Source organism: Lutra lutra, chromosome 2 (assembly GCF_902655055.1).
Source record: "Lutra lutra chromosome 2, mLutLut1.2, whole genome shotgun sequence".
NCBI classification, from domain to species: domain Eukaryota; kingdom Metazoa; phylum Chordata; class Mammalia; order Carnivora; family Mustelidae; genus Lutra; species Lutra lutra.
In genome coordinates this window covers 35,301,468-35,323,539 of record NC_062279.1, presented here as the reverse complement: position 1 = coordinate 35,323,539, position 22,072 = coordinate 35,301,468, and the positions used below count along the sequence as shown (strand labels likewise).

Genomic DNA, 22,072 nt, shown 5'->3' with positions numbered 1-22,072 from the left:
GCTGTTCCAGCATGTGCCCCCTGGCCCCGTTGGGGTCTGGCCATTCTCAGGGCTCTGCCTCCCACCCCCACGCGGGGGAGGGCAGAGGGAAACACATTCCTCATTGTGTCACTTCCCTTCATGGGCTGCCAAGGGGCTGAGGCCGCAGCCCCCCGCCCCTTCCCTCTCCACTAGCTGTGTTTATTCTCATTTCCTCCCCGGCCCCCCTTGAGAACCCCCACCCCGCCTGCCCCACTGATGCTCTGCAGATGGGAGCAAGGCGGCCACTTGGGCCCCAGCCCCTTCCTGCCCTGGATTTCCTGCACCCAGGGGCCCTCTGAGAGGGGAGCTGCCACCAAGCTCTGGCATGCCTGCCCCCTTGCCTCCTGCCCACAAAGTGGCTTCAGGGGTGACCCAGGCAGTGCCCAGACGGGCCAGTCCTGGAGTCTTCTCCTGAGGGGTACAGGCCAGGGGCTGCTCACTGGGCTGAGCTCTGAAAGCCTGATGATGGGGTCCTGGTCCCTAAGGTAGGGGGAAGCCAGTCTGGGCTAAACCCTCCCTAGCAGCAGGAGGAAATGCTATCCTAGAGCTTGGATTTTTTTTTCTTTTCTTTTCTTTCTTCCTTCTTTTTTTTTTTTTTTTTTGGAACAGTAAGGTCCCTCCCTATAGGTTGGTGCTTCTTGCTATGGACTCCTGTCTCAGAAAAATGCACTCTACCCAACACTGTGTCCATGATTTCAAGGGGCCTGTGGAACCCAGGAGATGCACCCCTGCCCTAGATTGTCTAACCTGATCCCTTCACTTCTTTTTTTTTTTTTTTTTAAGATTTAAAAAAAAAAATTTAAGGAAGTTCTGTACCCAGTGTGGGGCTCGAACTCACAGCTCCAAGATCAAGAGTTGCACATTCCACTACCTGGGCCATCCAGGTGCCCCAAGATCCCTCCATTTTTTAGGTGAGGTCATCAGGGCAAACAGATGTCTCAGTGGTGTGGAATCTCTCCTCTTCTCCCTGCTCCCACAGAGCCCAGGTCTTAGAAGCTGGGAAAGGTGTGGTGTGTGGACAGAGGGTCCCCTCCCCACCACCCCTCCCCCAACCCAGAGCAGGCTACCCTGACTCAAGGCAGGCCCCTCTCCCAGTATCTAGGACAGTGTGGAGGGGAGGGACTCTATGGCAGAAGTCAGGGTGGGGGGTGGGTGGGTTCCTGAGAGCAAATCATACCCTCCATCCTTCTTGGGAAAGCTGAGCTCAGGAAGCTGAGTGTAAGATGGAGTGTGTCAGCCTAAGATTAATAAAGTGTCCTTCATAAAGACTGAAAACTTCTGCTGTCTGAAGGACACCATCCAGAAAGTGAAAAGCAACCCAAGGAATGAGAGAAAATGTTTGCAAATCATATATCCGATAAGTGACTCCCATCTAGAATATACAAAGAACTCTTCCAACTCAATAATAAAAGGACAAACCAGTTGGAAAAAAAAAATGGGCAAAGGATGTCCGTAAACATTTCTTCCAAGAGCAGGTACAAATGACCAAACAACGCACGAAAAGATGGCAGACACCATTAGTCATCAGGGAAATGCAAAGTGAAACCACAGTGATATCCCCTCAAAGGTGCTAAGACGGTGATCAGAGAAAAACGGGCCACAGCACGAGTTGATGAGGGTGTGGAAACACTGGACCCCTTCTCCATTACTGGTGTAAAATGGTGCAGCCACCATGAAAACCAGTTTGGCAGAGTTACCAAGGGACCCAGCAACTGCGCGTCCAGGAACATATCCAGGAGAAACGAGGGTACAGGCACATGAAAACTAGAACAGGAATGGTCGCAGCCCTAACGTGGAAACGTCTCGAGTGCCTGTCACCTGATAACGCATTTGTGCTCTATTTGCACAACAGACTTTTATGGAATGAACTGCTGATCTATGCTATAATCTAGATGGAGCTTGAAACCATTACGCTAAGTGAAAGAAGGCCAGTTATAAAAGATTACATATGAAGTGATTCCATTTAGATGAAATGCCCACAAGAGGCAAATCTATAGAGGCAGAGAGATTAGTGGTTGCTTAGGGCTGAGTAGGAGGGGGAGCGGGGAGTGGCTGCGGCCGATGCCCGGTTGCCTTCCGACATGATGAAAATGTTCTAAAATTAGACGGTGATGGCCTCGGGACAGTGTAAATACAGTCGGAGCCGTTGGAGGGCACGCTCTAAGTGGGTGGACGCTCTAAGTGGGTGGACGTTCTGGGATGTTAATTCCATCCCACGAAAGCTGTTAAAGAGTTGAGTTTGCACACCAGAGCGAGCACGTGTGAGGGTGAGCCCCGTACCACGCCTGCACAGGGTGGGGTGGCCCCAAGTTGGCTCCCTCCGGCCCCCCCAGACCTCCCTGCTTGTGGGTTCAGAAACCAAATTATAGGTTTGGAGGCCGCAGAGCAGCTTTCTCTGGGCCCTCCAGGACTTCCAAGCCAGCCAGACCCCCGTGCAGGTACGGAGGGTGTGGGAGAGGATGTGGCTGGAGAAAACTGAGATGGTCCCACCCCTGGCAGGGCCCCTCTTGTCTCCGATATCACCCAACAGGTATTCATTCAGCACATACAGAATGCCAGGCACTGGGGCTACAAGCGTGGACACAAGGTCTGTCCCCAAGCCCACAAGCCTCCCTTCCCAGCCCTCCGCTGCTCCCAGCGTCAGCAGCCTCTCTTTCTGCATTCTTCCCTAGTGCAAGTGGGGTGGGAAGGGGCGGAGGATGGGGCCGGGCGGCCTTGCTCACGGCCCCGCCCATAGATTAATGGAAACCACCTGGCTGGTGAGAAGCACTCCACCCCCAAAACCCCCCTCCCTTGCCATCATTCCCATGAGCATCTGCTTCTAATGAGTGCCCCAGCACCGCTGCATACCAGCCCCCGGGGCTCATTAATCTCATTAGGCAATGACAAATCATCCCGGGCTGACCAGGCTCCCCTCACCAGGCCCTCTCCTCCAGGCATGCAAGGGCCTGGGGGGGGGCTCGTGTCCTCACAGAGCCACTTGCTTGCTGGCATGCCCAGTCTCTCTCCCTTAGCCTCTTCTGGGGGCTGTCTGTCCCGCGGCCCACTTGGTCCCCAGTCTGGGGGATGTCACTGTGACCGGGGCACCCTCGGAGCCTGGGAAGGTCTTCAGGTGGCCCACTCCCTGTTGAATGTGCGTGGTGGTGGATGTGGGCGGAGATGGCCGCCACCAGATGGGTGGGCCATTGGAGAGTCCTTTTGGGACTCTGAATACACGGTTCAGCTCCAGGGCTGCCCCCTCCCCCCGGAGGCTGAGGGAGCTCTGGGCAAATCCCATGCAATGAGGGGCTGCAATATAACATCTTCCAACTTCAAACTCTTCAGAGGAGAAGGGAAGGGGAGAGGTATTTACCGAAAGCCCACGCCATCCCCATGACAGCCTGTCTGAGTCCCGATTGCTCCCTTTTCCAGGGGAGAAACCCCAGGCTTGGAGAGGCACCCAGAAAGAAAATGGCAGAGGCAGGATTCAATCCCAAGCCTCTTTGACTCTAAAGGTTCTGTGCCCTTCATTGCCCACCCCATCTCCTCCACCCCAGAAGTCTTTCCTCTGGAGGACAGACAGGCTTGTCCATGTCTGGGGCTGGTGGGATATGGAGGGGAGGGCCCAGAGACAGGGTCTCACGCCCATCTGAACGATTCTGTACATGCCATGGGCTGGCCGTGAACCTCTTCTCAGCTGGACCCCGTCTTAGGTTTTCTTATCCGTCCGGCTTGCCGGATAGAGCCCCACAAGGTCGGCTCCACTCTCCCCAGACTCTCTGGAGCACCTGTCCTCCCCTGAGATCATTGCAGGCACATTCCTACATGGCACCCTCTCTCTATCCCCTCCCAGCCTTGAGGCCCCTCTATGCATTAACGGGACCGGGCTGACCTCCCCCAGTACACACATTTAGACTTGACCCATTTTCAAAGACCAGAAGGGCGCTCAGCACAAGGAGGCAACGCTGGCTTTCTCTGTGGCCCAGACCTTCCATTTCAATTATTAGGCTAGGCCCCAACCCTCCCACGGGACTTGCCTCTCACAGACTGTGGGATGTTAGGCTGCCCTGGACTCAGCTGCCCAAGCCTGGGTGTCTGAGCCTGACAGGACAGAGAGATCAGTGTTTCCTGGCACCAACGGCACGCCAGGCCACAGCGTCTCATTTGTGATGAATAGGCCCACAGTCTTGGGGTCATCTGGCCCACCGGTTCCCAACCCCAGATGAGCATGAGAATTGTAAAAAAATTCCCAGGCCCCTTCGACCTGATGAATTAGCATCTCTGGGAGGGGGGCACAGGGTCTCTCCCCATCCCATAGCAGGCCAGTGGTTTTGATGACTAGCTTTATGTGTCTGTTCAGCTGGCGACAGCACCTTGTAACCTAACCAAACACTAATGGAGGCATGATGGTGAAGGAATTTGTAACTGCAGTGGACCTCCACAAGCAGCTGACTTTAAATAAAGGAGATTACCTTACCTTGGAGAACATGGGTGGGCCCCACCCAAACAGGTGAAGGACTTAAGAGCCCAAAACTGAGGTTTCCAGGAGAAGAAATTCTATCTGGAGACTAAAGCATCATCTCCTGCCTAACTTCCCAGCCTGCCGGCCTGTCCTTCTACAGATTTTGGATTAGCCAGCTCCCATAATCACACAAACCCATTTCCTTAAAATAAATTTCTTTATAAAAAACTAACATAAAATAATTTCGTTGTGTCTTTATATAAAGATTCACATACACACATCTCCTATTGGTTTTCCTTCTTTGGAGAACCCAACTGATACAGTGGTGATCAACCAGGCTGGAGATCCTGGGCTCCTCCCATCTGAATCCCTCCAGATTCTTCCCTCCCTTAGACCTTGGACTCAATCATCTGTCAGTGAGGCCTTCCTTGACCTCCCTACTGAGCAGGGAACAGCAGCCTCTGCTGCCCATAGCAGCCTCCCCTACCGCCATTGCCTTCTCTCCCCCTTACCTGCTTTGTTTTTCTCTGTAGACTTATCTCCTGATATACACATTTATTTGCTATTTTCTGGGTCCCCATGGTGGAGGGTAAGTTCCCTGAGGGCAGGCACTGGGTCTGTTGTGTTCACTCCCAATGCCTAGAACAGAGCTCAGCACCCAAAAGGGGCTCGGTAAATATCTCTGGAATGAAGGCCTTGGAGGATCCCTAAAAGAGCGGGGCTCATCCTCAATATTCTGAATTCTCATCTGTCTCCTGCCCCGTGCACCTGCCACGGCACGTGATTCAGCTCTTAGTCATAATTCCTTGACCACGCTTTCATTTTTCTCTGATTGCCTCCCAGGCTTTGGAAGCACATGCTGGGCACTGACTTAGGTCCCTGCTGCTGGCGAGATTCAGTACGTGGGCACGGGTGGGAAGGAAAGGACCTGCTTTTCTTCTCCATCAGGAAGTTGACCCTCATGAGACTAGAGGAGGAGAAGCGGGGAGACCTGGTGGGTGTTGGATGGATAAAGTGAGAGGGTAAAGCTGGGAAGAGGTCAGTGGGGCCCCAAGAGGCTCAGAGCCATCTCGTTCATGGTAGTGAGAAAGGAGAGCGAGTCTGGGCGGTGACAGGCTCTGGTGGGGCTGGGCAAAGGGGTGAGGGCAGCTACAGTCTGTCATCCTGCAAAGATCCCTGGAGAGAGCGTGTGGCTTCCTGCCACTCAGCCCTCGGAGACCAGGCTTGGCCTGAGTGCAGGAATCAGAGCTCCCACAGGCCTAACCGCCTGTGGGGGATAAAAACCTTCCCGAGCTGCTGGTGGCCGAGGAGACTTTGTAAGAGCAGCTTGGTGGGGGCCCTTTCTCCCCATCCAGACCGCCAGCTCTGTGAGCGCCAAGGCAGTTGGACGAGGGACCTGGTCACGGAGCTGGGTGCACACACCACTGTCAACATCCCGACACCCCCTCCCAGCCCAGCACCCCCCAGAACAAAGACAGCACGCTCTTCCTTTCCACCCCAAACATGGTTTGCCCCTCCACACCACCACAAAGCCAGCCAGGCCACTGAGCTCTCCTCCCGGTGCTGGGGAGTGTGTGGACAGGTTTTCCCTTCCCCTGTGAGTGGGCTGTAATGGAGACGAACTCACAAGACTGTTGTCACGGTTGAAGACCTACATTCCATGTCACGGAGAGACTGCCTCCCAGTTACCCTCCAACTGTCCAGCCTTCCCTGCTCAGTGCTGTCCCTCCTTCGGGTTTCGTGGAAACCTCAACCTACTCAATTCTAGCACACGTGGCATTGACGGTCTCCACTAGACTGTGAGCTCGGGCTCTTTGAGGGCAGTGTTCCACCTTATTTTTCTGTATCCCCCATCACACCAGATCCACGCCTAGCAGGCAAAATGGCAGATGGCTGGGGGGCGGGGAGGGTGGGGCAGGAGGCCTGCTGAAAGATTTGGGAACCCTCAGGGTGGGAGCAGAGGTAGGAGACAGGGCAGGGGAGAAAGCAAGGATCAGGCTCTGGAGGGACAGAGACCCAGGTCTCCTGCGGAGGAGAGAGGAGCCAAGGATGGATTCTGGAGCAGGCCAGCCGAACAGGGAACTGAGGGGCTGGTTCAGTCCCCTCCTTCAGCAGGTTAAGTGACTCGCCCTCAACTCAGTCAGGCCCCCAACTCTGGGGAAAAAGCCCCTTCTGGCCAGCAGAGCCCTTGAAGTCCTGAGCCCAGTGCCAGCCCACCTGGGCCCATAGGGATGCAGTCCCAAACCACAGCAGGTCGGGTGGGGGCCCTGTGGATGGGATCCACTTTCCAGACCCTTAGCCCAGGGCACTAGCCCCATGGGCTTTGTTTGTTGATTTGTTTGGGGTGGGGTTGGGGAGGAGGAAAGAGGCCTCAGTCACACCGAATCATCCTCAGCCTTTTATGCTGGGCCCCCAGCTGGAGCAGGGAGGTGGCATCTGGCCAGCTAAGGGGCTCAGCTCTCACAGCTAAGTGCTCATTAAAGAGTGTTAATGAACTTCCCTGAGACCCATCACTGCCTAGACCAGCGAGGTTTCCCTGTACTTCTCGCTGCTGTCACTGGGGAAGGAGCTGGTCCCTCTCTCTGTAGCCTCCACCTGGTGGTCAAGTCCTGGGCAGGGCTCCTGTGGGTCTGACTCTGGGCCTCACTTAGCCAGCAGGTTCTGGGGTTGAGGGGCCCCCCTCGGCACCCAGGGGTCCTCACCCTGCCTGGACTGAATTCCTGCCCGTGACCACCAGCCCCCAACTTTACCCCCCTTTGCCTCAGCACTTACAGCTTCTCCAGCAGGGACAGTCCCAAGAAGGATCCATTCCGGAGCCCAGTAATCTTGTTGTTGCTCAGGAGCCTGAAGGAACAGGGAAAACACAGGCAGGAGAACATGCTGTTACAAGCCAGAAAGTGTGGCTGGAGAGGGGGTACGGTTTCCCCAGTACAACCATGTTCTTTCCTGTATCAGTGGTGCCCCCTGAGGTTGTGCGAAGCAGGAGCCCCACCCTCCGCTCGAGATTACAGGAAAGAGCCAGGAAATGGTTCAGGCAACCTGGAAAGCCCACTGAGCCCCTAACCAGACATTTCACCTGCCCTGGGTTCTCCCATGGCCTGGATCTGACTTAGGGCTCTGCAGGCAAGCAGACTGAGCGGGGGTCAAGGTGCAATGCCCCCTTTACACCTTGAACCCACAGGCCTGAGCCACAGCACCCTCCTCCTGCCCCCTGGGGCTCTGTCTTTCCCAGGCCTCCAGCCCCATATCCTGAGGAGAGTGGGAGAATGGCCCAAATTGGGTCAGAGCTCTGGCAGGTGGAACAGGAGGCCGGGCAGGTGGGAGGAGCTGCCCTTCCTTGGGCCCCACTCTGTGAGCAGAGGACTTCACAGAAGGGGACTCTTCCCAGCCCTCAAAGGCCCTGGCTCAGAGGGACTGAGCACCCTTGCCTCCCCAAGCCTGTCTACGGCCTTGACAGAAAACTGAGAGAGCCCCGGGGCCTGGTGGAGGAGGCCCAGGCCTCAGCCTTTGCCTCTGCCCACTCGGAGGTTCTGTTTATTTATTTGTATTTAAAGGGGGAGGAAAGAGGCCCCAAGCTACTGACTAAACGCACTCTGCCCACCCACTTAGCCTTTCTCTGCCAGACTCCCTCCCTGGGAGGAGGAAGTTCCATACCAGCCAAAGGGCTCATCCTTTGAGTTAATTGCTTATTAAAACACTTTAATGAGCCTCCCAGCCCAAACTCTTGCCTGCTCTGGGCCGAGACAAAGGGTTTCACTTCTTTGCTCTTATTGGTGGACATGGGAAGGTCAGAGGTACAGGTCTGGATACTCCTCTCCTGGGCAGCTTCTGGGATGCACAGTAAAGGAGATCTCAAGTCGGGGGTGGGGACAAGGCATGCGAGCAGCTCTGTCCCCAAGCTTACTGGTGAATTCGAGGTGAATGTATCAAGACAGGCGGTGAGAGGACCCTAGACATCTGACATTCCAACCAGTCCATCTTTAGGAGGCTCTTGGAGAACATACAATAGCCAGGATGGAGGCAAGAGTGGAAGGGGGGCTTCCTCCCTTCTCTGCTTTCCAGACAGACCCCTCCTACCTATCTGGTCCCCACCTAACTGTCCCTCCAACACTGACACTTCCTAGTAGCACCTGAAGAGTGATTGTGTGAAGGGGATGTGGGGGCGATGTTGGGTTTCCAAATGGCACGTTCTCTCTCACTCTCTCTCTCTCTCTCTCTCTCTCACACACACACACACACACACACACACTCACACACAATCTTGACATTTCCAAAACTTCATCACAGTTGTCATTATATGAGTCATTAGAACTCACATGGCCCCCTTTATTCCCATTTTACGGATTAGGAGAATTTTAATTGACATTATCCACAGTGGTAAATCCTAAATAATCATGTCAGTTCTCAGGGCCTCTAATGGTCTCATTCAGGCCCTGGCGGGGGGGGGGGGGGGGGGGGGGGGGGGGCTGCGGTGGCCCCCTCAGTGGGGACAGGCTCCTGACAGTGTGACTTTTCAATCAAAGCCCGCCTCACCTCAGCTCTGCTTCAGCTCCTTCATATACCCCCAGAGTTTGAGGCTCAGAGGTGGCATTAAATGTCAAAGGGGGTGAAAGGACCCCTCAGTATTTTGAGTAACATTAGAGAGGTGTCCTGAAGGGTCAGGTAGAAAGATGGAGAAAGGGCATGTATTTCAACCTTCCCCGTGCCCCGGTCCCAAGAGTCTCTCCCAGGGACTGTCCCCTTCTTGGTTTGTGGGGATGAGGCTGGGGGAACAGGGGAGGGAGAAGGTATGGAAGGAGAGAGGAACAGGGCTGCCAGATGATCATAGCACACACACACACACACGCACACGCACACGCACGCATGGAGGAGGAAGCCAGAGAATATTACTTCTCAAACCTGATTACACACCTGTTAAAGGGAGGCAAAAAGTATCTTATTTCCTGAGAATATGTCTGAGGAACACTGACTTAAGAAATGAAAATCTTACACTAGGAAAACACCTTCTAATAAATAATCACCTCAAAATTATCTGCAAAAGATTTTTCCTTAAAGATCATTGAATGGAGGGGTACCTGGTGGCTCAGTGAGTTAAGTGTTGGCCTTAGGCTCAGGTCATGATCCAGGGGTCCTGGGATGGAGACTTGCATCGGGGGCTCCCTGCTCAGTGGGGGGTCTGCTGCTTCCACTCCCTCCACCCTTCCCCCCTGCTCTCTCTCTCTCATGCTGTCTCCCTCTCTCAAATAAATAAATAAAATCTTTAATTAAAAAAAAAAGATCATTGAATTGAAAACAGAAAATTTTTAAAAATCCTCCAAAACCCAAACCCCCGAGATTAAAACCTGGGATCCTAATTTGAGAATCTTGTCCAGACAGGTCTAGAAGTGGTGTTGGGGTACACCCCACATTCTTCAGACTCTTCAGCCTTTAACCCTTGAACACCTTTTGCATAACCCCAAATTCTTTAAGCCAGAGCTGGTCAGTGCATGTACGATGATGTGAGGTGAGTATATAATTTTAAATGTTTTAGTAGCCATATTTTTTAAAGTTAAAAAATTAATTCTAATCATGTATTTTAGTTAACCCAATGTATTGAAGTTCTAATTTCAATATGTGATCAATATGCAAAATGATTAATGACCGTTTCCTTTTCCTTTTTTTCAGTATGGAACCTTTGGGATCTGTGTGTGTTCTACTGTTCCGGCACACCTCAGTTAAGACCAGCCATGTGACAGGTGCTCAGGAGCCCCATGTGGCTAGTGGCTTAACCCTCACCTAGTTTCCTTGTGGCCCCTGGCTCCCCAGGAGGAAGTCTGGGTTGCTTGTGGAATAGGAGGCAATCAGGGTAGGGTGTGTGAGTGTGTGTATGTGAGTGAGAGAGAGAGAGAGCAGAGCACAGAGTTGGGGACCAGCTCCTAATTGCAGGGGTGAAGATTAGCCTTTTGCCCAGAACAAGGAACAACTCATCTCTTGGTGTCCTATCCCCCTCTGGCAGCACCCCCTCTCCCCCACCAAGGTAGCCACTTTTGTGCTGGGGAGGAGTAAGGCGTCAGCTGCAGCCCACATTTCTAGCTTGACTAACTCTGTGCAAACCCCAGCCCATCAAGTCTGGAAAGGAGATACTTCTCTGTGGCAGAGAAAAAGTCCTTGATCCCCAACTCTCTCTAAGCCATTCGCAAAAGCAGGGACACCAGACAAATACCTGTTCGTTCTTCTCCTCTTAATGGCCCCCCTTCTTCCACATTTCCAACTCCTGGACAAACTTCAGGCAGATATCTCTATGCTCCCAGCCCCCCAAACCCCAGAATTGGATCTTTTGGCCTTTACGTAGATGGGGCTGAAGAAATTTTTGCTTGAGACCCAGACTGTTCAGAGAATGGCTTCAATTGTGCCAATGGGTTCCTCCGGTTCAGCTCTGGGAGCTGCCCCTTGTGTCTGGGGGTGGGGAGGGCAATGATTTGGGTCAGGAAGTACTTGGGTCTGGCGTTGTTTGGGGTAGGTAGGAAGCTGGCAGTTACTGGGAGTAGAGGAAAACACACACAGGGCCTCGTCCAATGGGAAGAAAAATGTTCCCACCATGCTAGGCTGTCACATGGGACAGAAGCTGGCAGGGTGGCCTCAACCATGAGGCGGGAAGGAGGGAGCCTTGCCCCCATGGTTCTGTCCAGCTTCGCAGACACAGTGCCAGCTTGGCCCCCTCTGAACTGCCCTGCCACCCCTACCGGACAGCTGCTTCCTCGGTCGGCACCAACCCCTCGCCCTGCAACAGCACAGGGAGCCTGCCAGGTGGATTTCCTTCCCAACCACGCCAGCCTCTCAGACCTCTGGCTCCCCCAGCCTGGCATCTCCAGCTTTCTTCCCTCCCTCCCTACCACTCCAACATCATCAGATTTTCACAGGGAGGGGGGCAGGTCCCTGGAGTCCCCTGTTCTCTAACCCTTGAGTCTGAAATCTGGCCAAGGAGAGGGGGCACACTGAGTCCATTCCAGAACTCTCCCAGCTAGGGTCCTATTTTTGGGAAGAGAAGCAAGCGAGCGGAGTGACCACTAATGAGGCTGGAGGCCAAGGGAGCGAGTGGCTGGCGTCTACAGAGAGGCCCTGTGGCCTCTGGGCAGCCACAGGAACTCACCAGATCCCAGCCCCACATCAGCGATGACCCTGCACGGGTCATGTGGGCACTACTCCGTGGGACATGGGGCCAACGCATGCCCGCACCAAACTTCTCTCGAATGCTGGAAGATTCACGCGTGTCACGCCCCACCCCCGCCCCCAACACACACATTCTGCTGTAACACACACAGATCCAAGGACCTCATGCCTGGACACTTGGGGTTGCAGCTTCTGCAGGGAATCTGAGCCTGGAGTTCAGGACATCGCCAGGGCCCTCTGGGCTCAGGAGGACCTGTCTCTAACATCTGTTGCTGGCACCTTAGCAGTGTCTTAGGGAGACCATGAGTGAGGGGGTCTCAGGCCCACAGCCACTCTGAACCAGCCCGTGAAAGTGGACTCCCAGCCCTTCCTTCAGGCGTAATGCCCAAGGCCTCTAAGCATTTCCAAGGCCCGCGAACATGTCTGAAACCTACAAAAATCATCACTGCTTATGAAATATGAATGCTGTATAATTGCGATGAACACTTAAGTAAATAACAGCCAAATGTCAAACCATGTCAGTGAGAAAGAACTGTCTCGCTTCATGAAGGAGGCGGGTGCATTCCTGTAAGGCTCTCCAAGAAGGAAACTGCCTCCAGTCCACAGGCCCCGCCCTGATGCACAGCCTCCGGCTAAAGGCTGCCCTCCTGTGGCTTCCCTTTCTTTCCAGTCTGCCCTTCACATCCAGTTAGCCCGATCCCCAGGGCACTAACTGGCGGAGAGGACACACAGCGCTCGCTCCGGAACTTCCTCGTCATCCCTTCCCTTGGCAGGAAGCCTGTCCGCACAGCCCTGAAGGAGACCAGGTAGGACCTTCTTTCCCCATGCACACAACGGGGGTTGTGTCTAGATATGGCCTCTGACCTCAGCCTTGAAGCTGAACTGTCCAGGCAGGGCCTGAGGTTAAGGTCAGGAAAGAAAATAGTCTTGGAATGGCTCCTATGCATGGAGCCTTCTTGTCTTCTTTTTTCTAACCTATGCTCTCTACAAGGGCACCCCAGCTTGGTTGTGAGGAGGCAGGACCAAGAAATTGGGGCTGAGATGGGGAGGACTAATCTGAGGGAGTCTGCAGCCTGAGAAGAGGGGCTGGGGGTATTGGTGGTGGGTGGCTGGTGTGCCTTGCTGGAGATCTGGGGCCCCAGCACCTAGCTTGAGTGCATGGAATCAAGTCTGCTGTGCTCATTCATGCCTAGGTACTCATTCAATCTTCAAGTCTACACTGACGCCTATTGTGGGCTTGGCCGTGTGCGACACAATGGTACTACAGACATCAATGAGACGTGGGGTCTACAATCCTCCATTCGTGGAAGGTGGAGGGACATGTGTCAGACCGGATGGAATGTTTGTGTGTATATGTGTCCACTCGATTCAAGGAAGCTGGGAAGTTACTCCCAATCCGCCCTAAGTGCTTCTCCAAACATGGCCTAAAATCTCAGGCCAGGCGGAGCTACGATTTTGGGTGAAGAAAGTGGATTTCTTTTCAAATCCAGATAAACCTGAAAGGATCAATTTGTTATGTCTTTTTTTTTTTTTTTTCTTTTGAGAGAGATCACGAGCAGGGGAGAAGGGCAAAGAGAAAAGTAAATGCTTAACCGAGTCACCCAGGTGCCTGTTATTAGTCTTTTACACTCAAGTATAAATTAGTCCTTTAATCTTTCTACCACAGAATTCTCCCTTGGGAGCCCTGAGGCCCTGATCCTGTCCTGCTTTGTGAGCCTGTATCCAGTCTCCACGATGAGACTGTATGGCCCCTGAGGTCAGACACCAGCTCCCTCACCTCCTGGCGCTGATGCAGCGGAACAAAGGGACCAGGGACCAGTATCTGGAGGCACAGAGCTCCAGGCAAGGTGGACGTGGTCCAGGACAGGGCTCATGCTGAACCCTGGCTTTCTCAAGCCATAGAGCAGTTTCCTCCTCCCTCCACTCCCCTGCCCCTACTCTGTCGCCCCTGCTCTGCCCGTTGCCTGGTCAGTCAGTCTTGGCAGAGCTCAGTCCTGACAGCATGGAGACAGCACCCTTGCCTCCACAGTACAGCCCTCCTGAAACTTCCCCTGCCCCCTGCGGGTGTGGTCCTGAAGTCTTGCGTGGTGCAATAGAGGGAGAGAAGCACAAGCACCAGGTTGATCTTTAGAAACCATCTGCCCTGGGTGGTTTCTAAAGATTCTGAATACTCTGAGGAGTATTCAGAATACTCTGTGCAGACATTTTGTCAGAGGTCCCCTAAATACACACGTGTTTATTAGGTTATCTGCCCCTTTTCCCTGGCTCATGTGTCCATATGGAGGAAGAAGATCACTATCTCCCCTGCTCTGTCCCCAGGGATGAGGTCATCATGGGAAGAGGCTGACCCGGGACCAAGAGCTGTGGGGTCTGGCTAGTTGCTGTGTGATCTTGGGCAGGTCAACCCCTCTCTGGAGGTTTCTTCTTCGTAAAAGAAGGGTCTGGACGGAAGACTCCCACTCCTTATATTTGATGGCTTTTCCCATCCTGGATACCGGGTCTCCTGGAGCCTGAAGTCTAAAGTTTCTGCCTCACCACCACACAGCAGGCACAGAGCCCTAGGTGGGTGGGTTGGTGGGGGGCGGCTCTCAGACTTTCCCTTCCCTTTCCAGCTGGGAAATGTCTGGCCCCTCAAGTTCAGGCTGGAACTCCCTCCTCAGTCCTCTCTCGGCTCCATTCGCTGCTCCTCGGTGACAGATTGGTTCCCCTGCCCCTCACCTGCTCCTATCCATCTTGCACACCCCTTTGCTCCCCTATCCCATCTTCCCTCCCGACTCCCAGGGCTAGGGAAGCTGGGTCCTGGGAGGTTGCTTGAGTTAGCTACACTCCACAGTTTCTCTGCTCCCCCACCCCATTACCCAGTTCTAAAAGCAAAGGAATGTTCTGGAGTTTGGGAAGGATGGGGGCCCGCCAGAGGAGGGAGGAAGGGGAGGAGGCAGCTTTGTCCTGTCAGTGTCTGAGCTCTAAATAGAACAGAGCGCTGGTCTGGGGGAATGAAAATAAACAGCCCCTCCAAGCCACCCCTTCCAAGCTGTTACCGGACTTTCCTTCTAGTTCCTCAGCCCAGTGCCATTTCCCTCTCCTCTTCTCCCCTGCTCTCCTGGTCGGGTGTGGGGGCAGGGATCTCTATCTCAGGGTCACAAAGGAGTGAGGAGTACTGGTCCAGGCTGTGTGGCACTGGGAAACTCATCTCCCCTCTCTGGGATCTGGTGAGGAGAGCCCACTGGATGGAAGGACATGGAGCCACTCCGAGGTGGTTGGAACTTCTCCTTCAGGAAAGCGTTCTTATCCCAATGATTTCTCCTGTGGCATAAGCTTGGAAACTCTCTCCCTTTAAAAACATGACCCCCAATTTAAGGGTCAATTTATGGTCAGGTTCAAATTACACTGGTTTGCCTGTGCCTTTGGGGGAAATTCTCAGACTCACTCCCCCAGGGCTAGGGATTACCCACCATCCCCTCCCCCCACCAAGGATGGTAATCCATGGGATAGTTGGTGGGAGTCTGTGGGAAGGGACCTCCTTGGGGATCAGAAGTGGCTGGGTTCATGCACATGTTCTGAATAATTCAGGCCAAATTACCCATTCTGGGTCCTGGAACCACTGGGATGCTGAATTATAGGGGTTGTCTTTGGAGTTCAGTGTGGTGGCCTCTCCAGTCTCTTTGGTGCAATGAGACTCAACTAGTAAACCCCAGAGGGCTCTGGTCTCTGCCCAGGGCTTGCCCTGAGATGGGACCACGGACCCTGACATCCTGCACATGAGGGAGACTAAAGGGTCCCCAGGAGCTACGGGAAGGGGCTGACTGCTGCCAGCTTCTGCACATAGTTGCGAAGTCCGAGGGGAACGTGGATTTTTTCTGGGCTCCTCCTTCAGGCAGGCGGGGTGAGGAGTCCCCACTGGGCGTGCTGCAGCTGAGCCCCTGCCTCAGGAGGGTAAGGTGGTGTGCCCGGAGTCTCCCAGCTGCCTCCCACCTTCCGTCCCCAGCCTCTTCCCTCTTTTCATTCCTTCTTTCGCTCTGCTCTCTCCCCCTCCCCCTCCTCTCCTGCACAAAAGCTCTCTGTACACAGCCACTTCCTCTGGCTGCTGTCTCTGAGCCCAGACCTTATGAGAACCATATGGGGGAAAGAGGGTGGAAGAGAAGGGGGTGGGGAAGCCGGCAAGGACCCGCCCCTCCAGCCAGCATCTTTCCACTCCCCTCAGGCTATGTGCAAGGCAGTTGGCACACTTTGCCCCCAACTCCCCTAACTGGATCCTGGCAGCTGGGGTGAGGGGCACTGAGGGGAAGGGTCAGTCCAGAGGGAGATCTGTGTTCAAGAACCAGTTTCCTGAGGCTGGAGCAAGCACAAGGGCTGTGAAGGGGCCTCGCCTTCACCCCATGCTGTCTCTAGAGACCCTCAAACCCCAGCGAAAGGATCTGGCCACCACTAGCTGCATCTGAATGGCAAACGCCCCTTCTCCCCTGTGTGGGCTGCTGATGTGGTGGGCAGCCCCTGCCCCAGAAAGAGGAGGTGAAGCGGACAAGGGTTTGTGGGTTCTGGGAGAATCCAGAACGACCTGTACCTTGCCTGCCTCCTCCCCTCCCAGCCTGGGAATGTTCCCAGGTCAAAAGGGCCTTGGTTCTGCTGGGAAGGAACTGGGTTTTTTAAAAAGTGGCTTTGTGTCCCTTGGATCCCAAGTCCAGCCAGGTGAACAGCAAGTCCCTCACCCAAGAGAAGTGTAAGAGAACCCAGCCAGCTGCTCCTGGCGTCATCTAGGGTCAGGACACCAGGCCCTCCCCTCCTGGCCTCAGTTTGCTCAGCCCTAAGACCAAGAGGCTGGATTTGCTCATCTGTAAGGGCCTTTTCAGTGCAGCTGGTCTAGGAATTTACGACCCTGGCTGGGATCCTCTGAGGGGCTGCTCAGATGTCCCAGAAGGTCATTGTAGGAGATTTCCTTTTGGAGTTACCTATTATCAGTCCTTTCCTAGAATTCCTTATTATCCCCCTCCCTCTTCCTCTCACTCCCGGAGCAGAGAAGCAGAAGGGGAGCCCCATCAGCTGCTGTCCAGGAATGGGTGGGGGGGTTCACAGGGGTCTTCATCTCCCTCCCATACCCAGGCTCTCCCCGAAATTCACCATCTCCCATGAGACCTTTCCCCCTGGGGGAGAGTCAGAAAGGCCCCTGCTCTGGACAGGAGCATCAGTGTCCACAGCCACCATGCAGACCGAGCTGAGGGGTGGGACAGATGGATCAGGAAGGGGGCCAAGAGTTCTGCTTTCCTGTAAAACTGCAAATGAAGGGGCGCCTGGGTGGCTCAGTGGTTAAAGCCTCTGCCTTCAGCTCGGGTCATGATCTCAGGGTCCTGGGATCAAGCCCCGCATCGGGCTCTCTGCTCAGCAGGGAGCCTGCCTCCTCCTCCTCTCTCTCTCTGCCTGCCTCTCTGCCTACTCATAATCTGTCTGTCAAATTAAAAAAAAAAAAAAATCTTTAAAAAACTGCAAATGAGGGGCGCCTGGGTGGCTCAGTGGGTTAAGCCGCTGCCTTTTGCTCAGGTCATGATCTCAGGGTCCTGGGATCAAGCCCCGCATCGGGCTCTCTGCTCAGCGGGGAGCCTGCTTCCTCCTCTCTCTCTGCCTGCCTCTCTGCCTACTTGTGATCTCTCTCTCTCTCTGTCAAATAAATAAATAAATAATCTTTTAAAAAAAACTGCAAATGAAAATCCATTAGAAGGGGAAAAAGCAAAGGGTGGGGAGAGGGGGCACAAAGTCTACAAAAACAGAAGGCAGAAGTTAGGATAATAGGATGGAAGGGTTTTCAGTGCAGTAAACAGGACTAGTCACGGAATTGCCCCAGAACTGCCCGGAAGCTTTCTCTGAGCAGAGACAGGAGGCTCCTTGCAGACAGGCACCTTTTCTAGCACTTTCTTGGCCTGAAGAGTCCAGCACTGGCGCCTACCAGGCTTTCCAAGGTGGAGTCCTGGGTCCCCTGAGGACCCAAGTGAGCAGGGTGGGGTGTGAAGGGGACTGGGACTGGGTGGCCCATTCCGGAGGAAAAGAGGGGAGGAGGAAGGAGATAAAGCCAGGGGTGCAAAAATTGATCTGTGATAGTCCTGTTGTTTCCACCAGGTGACAGACAAAAAGATGGCAGGGGAAATCCGTGTAGAAACACAAAGAGTAAGGAGGAGGAGTCTGGGAAGGTGTGGAGAAGGTTCTCAAACTCCTGGCCTCCTGTTTTGCTGCCAGGCTGAAGTCCCTTCCCAGCACGTCTCTTCCTTCTTCCCTCAAGAGGCATGCTGGGTAGGGATGGGTATGCTGGAGGGGGTGAGCCCTGGGGAGAGAACCCGGGCCCAGCAATCAGGGTCAGGTTTAGGTGGAGCCTGGAGGGAGCCTAAGAAATATGTTTGTGGCTAGGATTCAGCCATACTCCAGGCTGAGGGCCCAGCGGGCTCTTCGAAGCTTCTAGGGCCCTCCCTATCGTTGCTGTCGGGATGCCCAGCTAGGCTGCAGGGGCGTGGGGGGCGGTGTTGGCTGTTCCTTTGGAAGGTATCTTAAGTCAGCTAGGTGAGTGGCCTGGGACAAAGAAGGGGCCTTTCCTCTGGGAGCAGTTTGGGTTGGGAAGGTGATCTAGCATTCGTGTTTGCTGACACCCTGTCAAAGTATATTCTCACCAAGGGTTGGCTGTGCTCACTCCTTGGAGTGGCATCGATGGGAATTAGCTATGGCTGGAAAGCATTAGTTACCAAATCATTCTAAGATGTACTGCAAAACCACCTTTTAATGTTTTCCCCCTCTCTTCTGCCTTCAGTATGTGTGGATTCCTTAATCCCAACAAGCAGACACACAGAGAGATGGTGTCCCACATATGTGTGTGAATACAACCACAAGATTGAGTAGACACACACACACACACACACACACACACACACACACCCCTCTCTTGAACCGAGTTATCATGGCCCAGCAGGAGCTCACAGAGACATGGGCCCAACCATTCCACACAGCAAGCATATTTATCCTCCAGATCTGAGTGGGCTGGGGAATGCACGGGCCTATCTGGACCCTTCAAAACCAGTGGACAATCAAAGAGACCAGGACTGAGCAGCCCTAGCTGCCTTCCCAGGCCACCACCATATCTCAGAGTTGCTGCTGGGACGTGGGAGAGAGCAGACACATTGCCTCCACTCCCCTAATGCACACACATACACTCAGCGTGCCTGCACACACACACACACACACACCCAGCTGGGGAAAACGCAGGCCAAGCCGCCAACGTCAGAGGCTGACCAGTCGTGTCCTGTCAGGAAGCCGGCAGCCTCTGAACTCACCCAACCAGAGGCATGACTGTATTGTTCTGGACACAATCAGGATAGACTGTGAGCCAGCCCTAAGTCTGGGCAAGGGGCGGTGGGGAAACGCTTGCCACCGGGGTCAGGAAGACAGGAAAGGGGAAGCGCTCGAAGGCTGGGTCCGGGACAGGAAAGGCACGGGCCGCTCGGGCCGGACCCTCCACTCCGCGGCGTGCGTGGAGCTGGGAGCACGTGGTCAGAGCAGGAAATCGCCGCGGCGGGCTGGGGTCTCGGAGTGTCCTGCGGTGGCGGGGGCTTCAGCCCTCCATCGGGGAGGCTTGGGGTGGGGTCGGGGTGCGGCGCCACTGGGCCGCGCTCGCCGGCAGCCAAGTGAGAGGGCTCAGTACGGGCCCTGGTTGAGAAAGGAAACGGGATGACGGAAGGAGTTCGGAAGGCAGCCGCCTCCCCCTCAGCCGGGTTTCTTTCTTCGCAATCTTGGGAGCGAAGAAGTCAATCGATTAACAGCCAAAGCTGGTGTTATACCCAGAGGAGGCAAAGAAGAGGGCAGGGTGCGGGACCCGGCGTACAGCTCACTTCACAGATGCGCGCGGAGGGAGAGGGGCCCGAGTCGAACCGTGACGCCGGGGTCTCATTCAGGCCAGAAGCGCCGCAATCCCAAAGACAGATTTTCCGACAACCCCCGCCCGCATCCGCCCTATGGAGACCGGCTGGAAGCGGGGCTGGCAGGCTTGGGGAGGGGGGTGCGGATAGGGTGCCAAGAGGAGCCAAGCCCGCGGGATGAACCCGGGAGACTCCTCCAGTCCAGCCAAGGACGCGTCCGCGGAGGTAACGACCGCAGCCACCTTTGAGGCCGCGGGCGTCGATCTTTCCTGAGCCTTCCCCCAGCCCACCCACTCAGGTCCCCGAAGTCTGCAACACTAGCGCAGGCTGGAAAGTCAAAGGGGCGTGGGCGTCCCGCCGGCGCGCATTCCCTTCACCTGTGCAGGTGAGTGGGCGCCCGCGGTGCCTCTCTCTCGGGCGCAGCCGGCCCCCGAAGCTCCCTCCTCCTTCCACACCCCTGGAGCCCTAATGCTCCCCGCACTGCTCCAAGCCTCCCTTCTCGGCGCCTGGACTCAGGCCTGTCCCCGAGTCTCTGAAGTGGCGGCAACGTCCCGGTCCCTTTCCTCTCGCCCCTCCCGTCCTGTCTTCGTTCGCCCCCTCGTCGGGGCTCGGGCCCGCCGGCCGAGTGGGGATACTCACAGGGTGACGGTGCCGTTAGGCAGAAGGCTGGGCTCGGGAGGCTCCGGGAGGTCCCCGCCGCCGCACACCACTCTCCTGCGCGCCGGGTTGGGGGCGCCGCCGCTCAGCCCCTTGGGCCGCTCCCCCGAGCATTTGCAGCTGCGAATGGGGACGGGGCAGCCGGGCGCACCCCGGGTCTCGGGCGCCAGGAGCAGTAGCCACGGCAGCAGCGGCAGCAGCAGGCGCGCTGGCGCCCCCCGCATCCTGCGTCCCGCGGCGCCCATCAGCCCATCGCCCCGCGGGGACCCGCAGCTCTGGGGCCCGTCTGTGCGCCGGCCAGAGGGACCTGGGCTTGCGGGAGGCGTGCTCAGCAGGGGCCCCGGGAGTCCGAGGGCGGGGCGGGGGGCCCTGGGCGGAGGCAAGCCCCGGGGTCCCCGCCGCCGCGCCCCGGGGGCATGTCCGGCTAGCGCCCCGGCGGGGAGGACGCGGGCGCGGCTGTCAGCGCGGCGCGGGCGGCCCCCGGCGGCGCGGCCCAAGTCTCTGCGCTGTGATCCCGGGCCGCCCGAGGCCGGGCCCCTCCGCGTCGCCTGCTCGCTCCGCGCTGATCTGGAACCTAGCGGATCGCGCCGGGCTCCTGCTGCTGCCGCCGCCGCCGCTCCGGGCCATGGATGGAGGCAGCTCCGCGCGGCGCCGCTCCCGCCGCCGCCAGCCCCCACCCGCCCTCCCGAGAGGGCGCCCTCCCCTCGCCAGCTCGCCGGTCCGCTAGGCCCTAGCGCCTTCCGCTACGCAGCCAGGCAGCTGCCCTCCCTCGAGCGAGAGCCGGCCAGGAAGCTTAAGGCCCCGCGCGTCCCCGAACTCGCCCTGAGCCTAGACTCCTTCTCCCTTCCGCGCCGCCCCCCTTCCCCGGGCCGGGACTCTTCCTCTCCACAACCCATCTCAGCCCTCAAAGCCAACCACCACAAAACCCTTTCCACAAAACTCTCCCTCGCTCTTGCTCATCCAGCCCGCACCCCTATGTTCTGGGTCTTTCATTGACCTGCGGGTTTGGCCAGAGATGGCTGGTGCTCCCCGTCTGGGGTTGGGATTGAACTTTGTTCACCGCCCTGGCGTTGCTGACACTCGGCTTCCCTTGGCCCCTGACCTGAGGGGCCCCTCTGTAAGCTTGCTCTCCATCCCACAGCCCTGCTCCAGCCACTGCAGGATACAAACCAGAGACTTAGGAAGGCGCAGACCCTCGTCTGCTGCCAGTGACCTCGCCCAGCGGGGGGTGCATGTCCCTGGGCCACGGAGGGGTCAAAGGCCAAGGCAACAGGCTAGATCTGGCCTCCATATCCGTGTGTGTGTCTGTGTGTGTGTGTTTAGGAAGCAGTGGCAATGAGGGAAATGGGAAGAAAAGCAGGGATCTGGACCAGGGTGTGGAAAGAGCACTGCCTGTGAGTCAGGAGGGCTTCATTCTAGATGGTTCTATTTGACTTTGGATACAGCCTCTAATGTCTTGGAGTATCTAATCTCTCGGGTCAACATGGGGCTCTGCGTGCCTAATTTATGAATGTCAGTTGTGGTAGTTGGATGAGTGAGTGGAAGATAGGGGGCACTCAGTTTCCAGAAGCAGAGGGATGGTGGCTTTGGGAAGTATCTGACTTTGGCAAAGGGGCATGGGAATGAAAGTTGCCAGAGGATCCTAGATGGACTGTGATGCAAGCTGGGAATGGGGCTGGGGACAGAGGGAGAAAGAAGTGTGACCTAGTATGTCTGCTTCCTCAGTTTCCCCACAAACTCTGCCTTTTCTGACCTTAACAGACCCTTTGCTGCTGAGGGACAGGCTGCCTGGGTTGGAGGATCCCTGGGCAGAACTCCTATTCCTTATGGTTCACTGTATCGCCAAAGAAGATCACTAACTGCCACCTCCTTTCTGTGGCCGTGGCCCTGCCAGTGTGTGTGGCACCTTTTCCAGCAC

At 55.8% G+C, this 22,072-nt stretch overlaps 1 protein-coding gene across 3 annotated transcripts in view; it reads right to left on the bottom strand.

The window, feature by feature from the left end:
- Positions 1-20,836, bottom strand: part of ADGRA2 (adhesion G protein-coupled receptor A2) — a 34,569-nt gene extending 13,733 nt beyond the window's left edge. For 2 of the 3 annotated variants that reach the window (XM_047717074.1, XM_047717073.1), the window contains exons 1-2: positions 20,137-20,836; positions 7,235-7,306 (exon numbers count right to left, since the gene is read on the bottom strand). In XM_047717074.1, the coding sequence (XP_047573030.1) occupies positions 7,235-7,306; positions 20,137-20,399 (335 nt within the window). In that variant the 5' untranslated portion in view covers positions 20,400-20,836. The remainder of the gene's footprint in view (positions 1-7,234; positions 7,307-20,136) is intronic. The other variant, XM_047717072.1, reaches the window with a different exon arrangement.
- Between the last annotated feature and the right edge of the window lie 1,236 nt (positions 20,837-22,072).